The sequence below is a fragment of the Sapajus apella genome, unplaced genomic scaffold (assembly GCF_009761245.1).
Source record: "Sapajus apella isolate SASKATOON/1434 unplaced genomic scaffold, GSC_monkey_1.0 scaffold46, whole genome shotgun sequence".
Classification (NCBI taxonomy): domain Eukaryota; kingdom Metazoa; phylum Chordata; class Mammalia; order Primates; family Cebidae; genus Sapajus; species Sapajus apella.
The window spans coordinates 5,462,530-5,475,133 of record NW_022436986.1 but is presented as its reverse complement, the minus strand read 5'-3'; the positions used below and the strand labels follow the sequence as shown (position 1 = coordinate 5,475,133).

General features: G+C 48.2%; 1 protein-coding gene across 1 annotated transcript in view; it reads right to left on the bottom strand.

Moving 5' to 3' along the window:
* Nucleotides 1-12,604, bottom strand: part of COL15A1 (collagen type XV alpha 1 chain) — a 117,491-nt gene that overhangs the window by 18,499 nt on the left and 86,388 nt on the right. Inside the window, exons 23-30 of the mRNA XM_032240175.1 lie at nucleotides 12,191-12,226; nucleotides 9,447-9,509; nucleotides 6,986-7,054; nucleotides 6,848-6,883; nucleotides 3,759-3,812; nucleotides 3,598-3,657; nucleotides 2,018-2,086; nucleotides 1,882-1,923 (exon numbers count right to left, since the gene is read on the bottom strand). Of these exons, the coding sequence (XP_032096066.1) occupies nucleotides 1,882-1,923; nucleotides 2,018-2,086; nucleotides 3,598-3,657; nucleotides 3,759-3,812; nucleotides 6,848-6,883; nucleotides 6,986-7,054; nucleotides 9,447-9,509; nucleotides 12,191-12,226 (429 nt within the window). The remainder of the gene's footprint in view (nucleotides 1-1,881; nucleotides 1,924-2,017; nucleotides 2,087-3,597; nucleotides 3,658-3,758; nucleotides 3,813-6,847; nucleotides 6,884-6,985; nucleotides 7,055-9,446; nucleotides 9,510-12,190; nucleotides 12,227-12,604) is intronic.

Sequence of the window (12,604 nt, the reverse complement as noted above, 5' to 3'; positions counted from 1 at the left end):
ATTAAGACAAAGCCACTTGAAACCTGGCTTCTTTCCAGTAAATGTGTGGAAAGTCATCCATCTGATGCCAAAATCCTTCTATGCTTATGGGTGGAGGGTCACAAGCTGCTCAGGGGTCACCAAGAGAAGATGGGAGTCGGGAGAGAATCTTCCAGGAAAAACATTTCTAAGTTAAGGATGAAGGTTAACTTCCAAGCTGTTATCTTGCAGGCTATGCTGATAAAGTTCCTCTGCTAGAGACAGGAGCTGTAAATGATTTGGGTGTTGGAAGGAGCTAAAACTAGAAGGGGCTCGTGAAATGCTGGTGGCGAGAGGAAGCATTTCTGTTTCAAAATGTCCATTTTGAGAGTTGGTCAAGAAATGTCCATGACCCAGCTTCTGTTGTATCTAGTCAGGCATATGAAATAAAAAATCTTACTAAAAATGCTTTGAGCCTATCTTTTCTTTCTTTTAGGTATCCCCATGACCCCCAAAGACCATGGTTACTGCAAGAGGTCCTGGTGCAGGTATGATAATTGCAGTAGCATTTTTACAGCACTCTGAAATTTGTCAAGTGCTGTGCTGTGGCTCGTTCAGTGGGATGTTAGTTAGGAGTGGCTTCTGTGCTAACTCACTGTGTGACCTGGAGCCAGCCCTTTGCTTCTCTGGGCTCTGGTCTCTCCTGTGTGATAAGGAGGTGGGATGCAGTGGCTGCCCAGGAAGGTCACTCTAGCACTGATATTTTATGTTTCTCTTCAGGCCATGGATTTAAACACACACTTGGTTGCTGCTGTCTCCATGTAGAGCCAGGAGCCCCTTAGTCACCTGACATAGGTGGTTCCTGCCCTCCAGGCCAGAGTTCCCAGGCCTTGGGCTGCAGACTTGGATGCCTCAGCATTTAGACTTAGCCAGATGTCTGCACAAACACGCAGCCAAATTGAGTCATTTTGAAGCCTCTGACCCAAGCCCTAGCACCACCTACAACAGGCATCAATTATGAACCCACTTCAAAGAATATTTCTAAATTGTAATTTGCAAGCTCCTGAGAGCAGAGGCCACGCCCGTCTAGTTCAGCCTTGTATCTCCAGGGCCTAGCAGAGTACTTGGCACTCCATAAGTGCTCAATAAATATTTGTTGAATGAATGAGAGAATGAGTATGCATGGTTCTGTGACTAATGCCTGTTCACAGGGCCCACCCTCCCCTCTGGGTTTTCTCACAGATATCTGACTCTCTTCCTAGGGGTAAAACATCAGAAACAGAGCTACTCAATGGCTGCGGGGCCGGGCAAGTGCCTGACCCCACAGAATCCCAGTGTCTGTGCCTGCTGCCTGCTGGTCAGGAGACCTGAGTTATGGTCCCAGCTCAGTCAAGTCCCATGACCTTGGACAAGCCCGTGAGCTTCTCTGAGTCACAGTTTGTTTCCTTACTATAAAGCGGGAGAGATGAGTCCTGCCTGTCAGTGTTGTGTGCTGTGCAGTCACGTGATCACTGGGAACGGGCACAGCGTAGTTACAGATTTTAGCCCTAAATTCCCAACGCACAGATCATGAGCTGGCATGGCTTGTTTTCTTATCTACATTTTCTAAGGGGTCTATTTTTCCCTGCATTATACTGCTCCAAGCATGAAGCTAATGTGGTCACAATAACAAAAGCCACTGCTTTTTAGATTGTGTAAAAAGAAACACCTCACCACGTGTGCACCCTTACAAGAGCCAGTGTATTTCATTGCCATGATCTGTTATCTAAAAGCTTCTAGTCACTTAAGGGTCTACACTTAGGGGATAGAAGGCATCAGAGAGGACATCTGAGGACAGAAAGGGCCCAAGACAAAGACTGGTCATTTTCTCTGAGTTGCTATCTCTGCCAAAGCCTGCTCTTTAAGGCAGTGGTTGCTACTTACTGGTATTTTGCAGTGTGGTCGGACGGGTATTGGGAAAACAGCCTGTAGGTAATGAGAACGAGAGAGGTGAGCTCACCAGGACAGCCGACGCAGCTCAGGCCAGTCGGGAACGTCTTCCCACCCCACGCCAACTTACACCTTTGATGTTAATCACAGCTCCAGGTGGCCCAGGGGGGCCTGGAGGACCAGGTAAGCCAGGTGGGCCCTGAAGGAAGAACAAAAGGCCATTCCATTAGTTCAGGCTGTTGCGAGTGCAGGGGCAGCTGCAGGGCACTTCCTCCAGAGTTTGGGAACTCGGGAAGGAAAGGAGAGTTCGCTGAAGCCAACCAGCTTCTCCCGCAGGCTGGACCGGGAGCCACAGAGCACTTCTATGTCCCTGTCCTCACTGTATCTTCACAACAAACCACAGGGAAGATGGCAGGGCAATAAGTATTGTCTCTGGTTAACACATGCAGATAATGACGCCCAGAGAGGGGAGGTGACCTGCACAAGACCACACAGCAACTTATAGCAGAACTGAGACTGCAACCGAGATTCTGACTCCCAGTTGATACTGACCCTAAGGCCTCCCTATCAGTGCGTTCCCAGTATAGGGGTGGGAGTAGACTGTGGGGGTCCCTCAGGTGATATAGTGCCTGAGGGAATGTACCTCAGAAATGCAAGCATAAATGCAAAACTCTTGTAGGATAGCACAGTCATTTTCAAAGTGAGGCCAGGTTGGCCTTAATACCATGCAACAGTTTCTTCTCTAAGCCTAGAGGCAGGAGCTTGCAGCAGGAGAGGTGAGGCTCTGAGGGCAGGCATGAGGAGTTCAGCCCATGCAGAGGGCACACTGATCACTCTAAATGAAGGCATCAGCGTCTGGTTTACCTGCTGGTTCCAGTGGGCTAGGTGAGCGAGAGTCAACCCCTAATGCTTCAGGAAAATTATATTTCTGGATTTCTGGGCATACAAAGCAGAAGTAGTGTGGCACAAACAGAAGGAGAATAGACTTGGAGCTGTTTTTCCATCTTGGTCAGTGCTTATTAGCTGGGTCGCCTTGGGTGGGTGCCTTGACTGCTATAGGCCCAGTATCCTCTTTTTTTTTTTTTTTAAACCAACACATCTGAGATCCAGTATCCTCTTACGTAAAACAAGACACCTGCATTAAGTCTCATGCAATAGTTATCACCAAGACTAAATGAGAAACTGTCCTTAAAAGCACTTTGCACAGTGACTGGTACATAGCAGCTGCTCAATAAACACTGGCTTCCTTCTCCTAGCCCCAGGCCCCTGCTGCTGCCCCGAGTTTGCCAACCTGGGAGGCCCACCTGAGTGGTTGACCTGCCTTTGATACCGACTCCAGCACTCACTGAGCCCCTAGTGATGGGAGTGATCGCTGGGACTGTGTAAAGGAGGGAAGAGGTGATATTACCCTGGAGTTAGAGGCCCTGGGATTTGGAGCCACATTTTCTGAGCATGACCAGATCCCTTTCTCCCCTACACCCTCCGGGGCCTACATGAGAAAGTCTATTCTCCACCAAGATGCTTTAGGTGGCAGGACCCTCCTGAGAGGGAGCTGAAGGACAGAACTGGGTGGGGGGCCTTTGGCAGTGGCAGTGAAGAAAGAAGAACAATATTTCTGAACATTCAGTCTACAGGCCCTGCTCTGTGGACCCCACGCTCTGTCACCCTCTCTGGACGCCAACCTCCAGCTCCATCCCTCGGGTGACTCACCTTCATAATGACCCCTGGATCTCCTTTGGCACCCTTGAGGCCATTCAGTCCTGGGCGACCCTGGAACCCACAGCAGATGCCTCAGTAAACCATCTGCCCACAGGCCAGCCTGGCTCACATGTCCTCCCCCTCCAGCCTGTCCAATGAACACCGATACCTACAGGTCGTCCGGGGAGGCCAAATTCTCCTTTGTGTCCTGGTGGTCCTTTGGGCCCCTAGAGGCAAGATAAACACCAGATAAGAAAAGAACAGGAACTCTGGGTTCAGGGAAATGAGGGGTGCAAGCCTGCTTTTGCAGACCATGGTGATGATGATCCACTGACAGGAGGAAGGAGGGCAGGGAGCTGGGTGGAAGCCCCTGCCTGCTGCCTCCTTGTCTGCAGCCTCTCTGATCTTGGCTAGAAGCACTGCTCAGCCCACACCATCTTCTGCTTTCCTGCAGGCTCCAGCCCACCCCAGACTCTGGACCCAGCCCCTCGCAGTCAGGACTGACTAAGGAAGAAGAGGTGAGTAGGTCAGGGCCTCAGCTCCCTGGTAGCCAGGCGCTGGGACAGCCCAGAACACAGACCTCTGTCCTAGGTCGTATGTCCCAGGGCTCATTGAATCCTGCAATCATCACAGCCTTGCCTCATCCCTCAGGCCAGCCTGGCCTGATAACCCACTCTAGGATTTGGTTCCTTCCTTGCTCTAACTTTCCCCTAGGAACCCGAGTCTTGGTCTGACACCTCAGTCCTCCAGCTGAGTTCCTGACCATGGACCCTATTTCAGTGCTGGCTTTCCAGGACCACAGGCTTCTAGAGCCACTGTTCTGCTGTAACCTTCAGGAATCTCCTGCCTTCCAGTGTCTGGGATGCAAACTATTTGGCTGGCAATGCCAGTGATGATGTACCTCTTCCTAGAACATATTCTATTCTTGTTCTGTGCCTTTCCAACTCTATAGCTGGGTCTGCTCTGCCTCCCAGAGGAATGACTGGTTTAGGTCTGGGGCACTCCAAGTCCCTTTTCCTGCTACCATTAACATACATAGCCATGCTCTGAAAAATGGCAAATAAAAACTGAGTTGAAACAGGTCAGTACATAAAGTACCTAGTCTGTATTACTCTGAGGGAAAGAAAAGCAAAGACAGATGGGGTTGACAGGGCACAGGCCACTTGGTTGGTACGGTCTAGTGCAACACTTCCTGATATGGTTTGGCTTTGTGTGCCCACCCAAATCTCACCTTGAATTGTAATCCCATAACCGTGTCATGGGATGGACCCTGTGGGAGGTAATTGGAATATAGAGGCAGTTCCCCCCATGCTGTTCTTGTGATAGTGAATGAGTTCTCATGAGATGTGATGGTTTTATAAGCATCTGGCATTTCCCCTCCTGGCACTCATTCTCTCCCCTGCTGCCCTGTGAAGAGGTGCCTTCCACCACAACTGTAAGTTTCCTGAGGCCTCCTAGCCATGTGGAACTGTGAGTCGATTCAACCTTTTTTCTTTATAAATCATCCAGTCTTGGTATTTCTTCATAGCAGCGTGAGAATGGACTAATACATTTCCCAAACATCCATGTGTGTAAGAATCACCTGGATCTTGTTAGACATGCAGATCCAGTGAGTCTTGATGGGGCCTGAGGTTCTACAGCTCTAAGAAGCTTCCAACTAATGTCAGTGATGCTGGCGAATGGTCTACACTTTGTGTAACAGGACACTCATGAATCTGAGAAAGAGTTACAAGCTACACTGGTCAGCAGGGCCACAGCTAGCCCATACGGCATCTTCACGCAAATTAGAAGAAGGTGCCGCTTATTGCCTGTGTTTGGCAAGTTGTACCCAAGGTGGGCTTCAGTAGGAAACACCGCCATGGCATCTGCAGCAGCCTGCTGGCCCCCACCACTAACTATTTGTGCTTTCCACAGGACTGGAGGTTAGTAGGTGGTTTACCAGTGGTTAATGCAAGAATCTCTCAGTCTGTCTTAGCCCTCAGCTACCTGACTTTGGGTGTCCACTCTGCCTGACTTCAGGGACCAAAGGCCTCAGAAGGTATTTTGAAAGATTTACCTCAAAGGTTACAGGCCATTCTTCAACGATACAAGTCTGTTACAGAAATGTGAGGTCCTTTCTCCCCATACTGGAGATCCAACTTCAACCGAACAAACTTGTATAGAATTCTCCAGCCCAAAATGTTTCAAATGTTCAATGTTTCAAATGTTCATTGGAGGCAGTGAGGTTCATTCGAGAAGAGACTGGACCTAGAACCTGACAGGCTGGCCTCAAATCTCACTCTGCCACTTATGAGCTGTGTGACATGGGCAGGTTACTTAACCTCCTTGAGCCTTAGTTTCCTCATCTATAAAATAAGGATTCTGAGGGTCACAACCCACAGAAGGTTGTGAAGATGAAATGAGATGACCCTCTATCTGAAGTATCAGTACCATCTGACCCACAGAGAATGTTCTACACCTGAACTTTCTTTGCTCTTTGGGGAAGAATATATGACAGGGAAGTAAGTTTAGGGCTCACCCTTGAGAGAAATGGTGAGAGCTGCTCAGAAGCCCATATGGGTTATGGATTCCCAGAGCAGTAAGGCCAGAAGGGCCCTAATATCATTTAGTACTGATTCAATCCCTTCAGTGTGCAGATAGGAAAACAGGAGCCCAGAGAGAGAAGAGTCCTTGCACAAGGTCTCATAGCAAAAGAGTAGCATATTCACACCAGAATCAAAAATTCCAGAGAGGTTTTGTGGGGTCCATTTGATGGTTTCCTGGGCAATTGTTCATCTTTAGCTGGCAAGCTCTGTGGTATAACTGCAAGTACACCTCTCCTTCCTGAACACACAGCTGAACTACATTCTGAGGCCCCAAGCATCTGAATTTTGGCCAATAGAATGTGCCGGAAGTGATGTTTATTATCTTCCGCAATCTCTTCCCCCTCCCCAACTTCAGCCTGCCAGCTCCTACGCAACCCTGAAACCACAAGATGGCACAGTCAGAGAATGGAAGCATCCTGGGTCCCTGAGTCACTTCTTGGAGGAGAGATGCCAAGCTGGGAACAACCACAGTGGACTTTGCAAGAGGGAGAAAGAGGCTGCTATTGTGTTAAATCACTGAGAAGTTTATTTAATTGTAGTTAGCCTTACCCTAATATATGCACATTTTGCCACATCTTTGAATTTTTATAACTGGGACAACCAAATCTAATCAAATCAAAGTATGAAAAACGCTTCAAACCCCAGTCCAGATCCAGCTAAGAGACACTCTGGCTTACCATTGGGCCTGGGGCTCCGTGCATTCCAGGTTCACCCTAAAAGAGGAAGATATGTACTTGTCACTGTTTGGGACAGAAACAAAGATTCCCGGGGAGCTGGGGCAGATATGTTCCTGCAGGGTCTGGTGACATAATTACCTTTTTCCCCATTAGCCTTTCCAAGGGAACATCCCCTGTCAGGATGGCACCCGGCTCTCCCTTCTCACCCTGCAATTCAGAAAACATCTCAGTGAAGTCAGGACTCCTTAACACCCTGTCCAGAGAGTCTTATGCAGAGACTCCTCCTTGCCACCTTGTACAGAGACCTGTTAGTCCTACTGCCATGATTTATTTCTCTTGCCTTCATCCTACTTGAAGCCCCACTGCTGCAACATTACCTCTTGCTAGAGTATTGCAACAGCCAGCTAAATGAATGAATGTTCTCTTAGCCATTCCCTCTATGCACCATCAGAGTTACTGTCTACAGAACAGGACAGTCCTGTCTTCCACGCCCCTCCAGGGCTCCCACTGATGACAGATTTGCATTCTCATTCTGAACCCTCCAGGATCCAGCCCCAGAGCGGTCCTGTCTATCTCCTGCCACACGGTGCCCTCAAGGAACCTCTGGCTCACAATGTATTTGATAGCTTGCTTTCCTAGCAACTCAGCCTGAGAACTGTTCCCATCAAGAATACTTATTCTTGTTAAAACACCTGACATTAGGAAAGAGATGAAGGTATAGAAACTAGAAGCCTCTCTCAACATGGAGGCTTCGTGTCTCCATATGCAATGTTGCCTCCAAACTCTAAGCCCCTGTGCAAACACGTACTTGGTTAGGCAAAGCTATCCCAGCTGTTGGAAAATAGGTGATGGGTAGACTGGTGGCAAGAACACAGTATCCTGCCCCCAGTCCTGTCCTCAGCAGAGCCATCTACTATGCTAGGAGGCTGCTGAGAAGACGCTTGTGCAGAAATCTATGTGACTCTGGGGCTTTGGCCCTGAACTTCAATGTTGGCCCCTGGGGAGCAGGGCTGAGCCACACAGAAGTCTCCTTTCAATGGGGCTGGGAATAGCTAAGAGAGTGGCATCAAAGCAAGCAGAGCAGCCTCTTTTTTCCATCCCCCTAAGCCCACACCTGGTATTTAGATCTTACCACTCCGCTGGTGAGGAAAGGTAGTCCTGAGCACGCCAGCAGGGAGAAGAAGCAAGCACAAAAGCATTAGAGGCAGAGTGAGAGAAAGTGCGTTTGCTGCAATGGCTGGAGCACAGCCGCCTGGGTGCCTGCACTAGTCATTCAAGGTGGCAGGAGGTTGGGGGTGGGAGTGTCACGTCCACCCCTCTAGATTCGTCTGACTTCACCACATAAGAAACAGAGTGTTTAAAGCAAGAGCTGCTCTTGCTTGACGGGGTTTCCTCCCAAGCCTTGAGCTGGCCAGCCCTGGTCCACCTCCGCAGGCCTACACACCCCCACGTGATGCCAAACCTTCACCCAGAACATCAAACCCTCCATGCCCTGGAGCAGTGGTCCACTAGATATCGGAGGCCCTCTCCTCCTTGGAGGCCACTGTACTATAGAATGGTAAGGGAGATAAGAATGAGAGGAGCCTAAGTTCCCCATCCCGGAGAGCATACCCACCCTTCTTGACTCCCCATGGCAGGCTCAGGGGGGTGCCCAGTATGCTCCCACTGGCTTTGCACAGAGCTCCATCCCAGCTGTAAGCATGTGCTCTGTTAGCTCTTTGCATATCTCTTCCTCATCTTATTTCTACATCCCTAGTGCCAAGCACAGGAAACTGCCTGGCACACTGCAGGGGTCAGTGGATGAAAGATGGATGAGTATATACATGGATGGGTGAACACATGAATCTGTTCACGGATGTCGCTCTTCCCCTTATCTATAAAAACCAACTGGAAAGTTAATTCTAAGAAGCAAACACAAAAGAATACAAGCACAACAATGGATGTGGTACCCTGGGAGCTGTTCTGTGTGCTAAATATTTATGTCAGAGATTTTGGACCCAGACTGTCATTCAGTTGCAGAGTGCAAACTTATAATTTATAAATATTAACATTTGTTCTATTCATTAATTACACATGCTTTCGTCCAACAAATGCTTTGCGTACCATTTGTATACCAGGCCCCATATTAGCATTGGAGCGATGGAAAAGAAGCTGGCAGCATGCCTGTCCTCAGGCAGTGCATGTTCTATAGGGATGCTCAAAAGCTGGCTAGACAAAGCACAGTGTGTGTGAGAACAAAGGAGTGTTGATCTCTTTCCAAATTATGGTAAAAATCAGTTTCACTACCTACTTCATGCCTTCTTGTCTCATGGAGAACCTTGAGATTAAAAAAGTTAACAGCTAGAGAGTGACTGCTAAAAAGTATGGGGTTTCTTTCTGGAACAATGAAAATGTTCTAGAATTACTGAGTGGTTCATGAGGTTGTACAACTTTATGAGCCCACCAAAAATCACTGAATTGGACAATTTAAAGGGGAGAATTTTATGGCATATGAATTGTATCTCAAAGAAGAAAAAAGTTAATAGCTATTTTCAGCCAAACTGAAATGTTTAGCAAATTCCAGAGCCCAATCCCACCCAGATAACTGGACCCCTCTTACCTGTTCTCCTTTTAGTCCTGGAAAGCCAGGCAAACCAGTGTCACCTTTTGGTCCTCTAGGGCCCTGGAAGGAATTGTTGTATAATATTTGGTTGTTTGTTAAGACTAAAATGCATTAACCAATTAGAAATATATTTTTTTCCAAACAGTGGAATAGACACTGCCATCCCCCAGGCAGGTGGAAGTCATGATTATCCATGACAATTGTCAGTGTATCCATGACATTTTCTTAACCTTAAGTGGTCCAGAAATTGTGGTCTGGTAGAAAGAAGATAGTCACACTTCTCTGAACGCTGGTTTCCTCCAACTGGGCACTACTGACCCAGCCTATTACCTGGGCCTGCTGCCTCTGCTTGCCCCATGGCTTCTCCAGGCCACCTTGCAGCCCGCCTCCTCTACCATCCCCTTTCACAACTCCCACCCCTTCTCTGGCTCCCCACTACCTATGAGATGGAACCCAGGTACCTTAGCCTGGCACCCCAGCCCATCCCAGCCAGACATCAACATCTCATCTCCCACAGCATCAGGCTGACTCCTTTCCTGCAGCCTCTGCACTCCCCCATTGCCTCTGCACCAGCACTCACGCCACCCCCCCTTAGGAATGCCCACCCACCTCTCTGTGGAACCAAATCCACAAACACTTGACCAGAGACAACCTCTTCTCAACTCCAACAGACACTGAATGCCTGTGACGATGACTCACACAGCCACATCTGCCTCAAAAAGGCATTTCAACACTTTCTTGCTATTTTAACTTTTCACAGTTTCCTGTCTTGTCTTCTGGATGAAAGAGTGAAATACCAATTATGGCAGTGGCTTTCAATTATTTGTTATTATTGTTTAGCAGTGAAACTCTTTTCTTTCCTTCCCCCAAATAAAGTCTCAAATGAAAGCCCAATATATAAAAATATGTCCAACGAAGCTTCCCTTACTGAAGGTCAGTGGCCTGGAATGTGCCTGTTTGGCCCCCTCCTTACTCCCTGCAGTGGGAGACCTGGAGGCTCTTCTGCAGAGCCTGGGACTCCCTTGGGATCACAGGACCATTCTTTTAGAGGAGAATGTGCTCTGAAATGTGCACCAGGTATTGGAGCAGGCAAGCCAGGGATGGAGCTTAGGGGTCTGACCTTTTCTTCTGCTAACCAAGAGTCATGGTCTTGGTCATGAGGTCATGGTTGCCATTCTCTCTTCTGTTTTTTAATGTCTGCTTAGCATGTATGTTTGGTGTTATATGATATGTACCTTTAGAAAACGTAAAAAGTTTAGAAAATCAGCCAGGTACAGTGGCTCATGCTTGTAATCCCAGCACTTTGGGAGGCTGGGAGATAGATTGCTTGAGCTCAGGAGATCCAGGCCAGCCTGGGCAACATGGTGAAACACCATATCTATCAAAAATACAAAAAATTAGCCAGGTATGGCGGCACATGCCTGTAGTCCCAGCTACTCGGAAGGCTGAGGTGGAAGGATCACTTGAGCTTGGGAGGTAGAGGTTGCAGTGAGCCACTGCACTCCAGCCTGGGCAACCAGGGTGAGACCCCACCTCAAAATAGATAAATAAATAAAAAGTTCAGAAAATTATAAAGTAATAGAAAAAAATGCCACTGATCATTCTACCATCAAGAGCAAATTTCTGTTACATTTTTGATAAATTTCCTTCATTTATCCAGAAGCAGTGCATGTCACCCATTGGCATTGGGCCTTTCAGAGATGCAGTGCTTTGGAGAAATCATCCAGGTCAGTACAGGCCGGGCATGGTAGCTCATGCCTGTAATCCCAGCACTTTGGGAGGCTGAGGCAGGCGGATCATGAGGTCAGGAGTTCAAGACCAGCCTGGCCATCATGGTGAAACCCTGCCTCTACTAAAAATACAAAAATTAGCTAAGCATGGTGGCACGTGCCTGTAATTCCAGCTACTCAGGAGGCTGAGGCAGGAGAATTGCTTGAATCTAGGAGGCGGAGGTTGCAGTGAGCCAAGATCATGCCACTGCACTCCAGCCTGGGTGGCAGAGCAAGACTCCATCTCAAAAAAAAAAAAAAAAAACAAAACAAAGTAAAGGAAGGGGAAAGGGAAGGGGAAGGGGAAGGGGAAGGGAAGCGAGAAAGGAAAGCAAGCAAGCAAGAAAGAAATAAAAAAGGAAAGAAGACATTCGGGTACCACACTGAAGCTAGGCCTTACTTTTAGACAGGCTCAAAGTTTTAGGCAAAACTAATCTCTTTCTAAACAGAAGCATGTTTTCATTTTTCATGGTGAAAGCCCCATGGGGTGCACACAGATGATTAATTATTAGATGTCTATTCCATGGTTCCCCTCCCTTATGCCTCCTCCACTGCCATCATCCTATCTACTTGAAATTTAGGGATTTATCTACTTGAAATGTTTGCCTCATCCTCTTTCATTCATAGCAAGCCAACCCGCTGGCTCAGGCTTTTATTGGTCCTGGATAGAGAGCGATGAGTAGGACCCAGCCCTCCACAAGCTGTTCATAAGATGGTCAAGAAAAAAAAAAGGCAAGGGCACAAATAAACTGTTACTTAAGGTAGAAAAGAACCACAGGAGTGGTGTCAATAAAGCCTTGTGGGTCTTAAAGAAGGGGACACCTCCAGGTGGGAGCACCCAGAAAAAGTTGATAAACAAGATGCCACTGGAGCTCAGTCATGCAGAGATGGAGGAAATGCCATTCCAGGTGAAAGCAACAGAATGAGTGCAGCCTCGGGGCACAGATAGAAGAGGGCTAGGATGGTACTTACTGGAAATCCTGGCAGCCCAGGCAACCCGTCTGGCCCCTGTGACACACCAAAGAGAAAGTATGTGGATTAGGAGCAGCATTCCCCGAGTCAGCAGGACCACCTCCCTCCCACTCCCTTCCGAAGGCCTCAGCATGTTCCCACAGTGGGGAAGAAGGAATGAGACAGCATTAGGGACGAAGGGGCCCTGTGAAGGTCTGGATTTGCCAAGGGGAGGACAGCAACAGGGAAGGAAGTGAGGAAGAGAGAGAAGGGGTGAAGACGTGGTAATGCAGGTGGACAAGGCCCAGGGACTGTGAGGACAGGGATGCCCAATCTCTGGTTTTCACCTGTATTTTGCTTCAGTATCCACCTACCTAATACCCAAAACCTCCAATAGCTTGGGAAAAACAAAGTCCTCTTGGGATGAAACTTTTG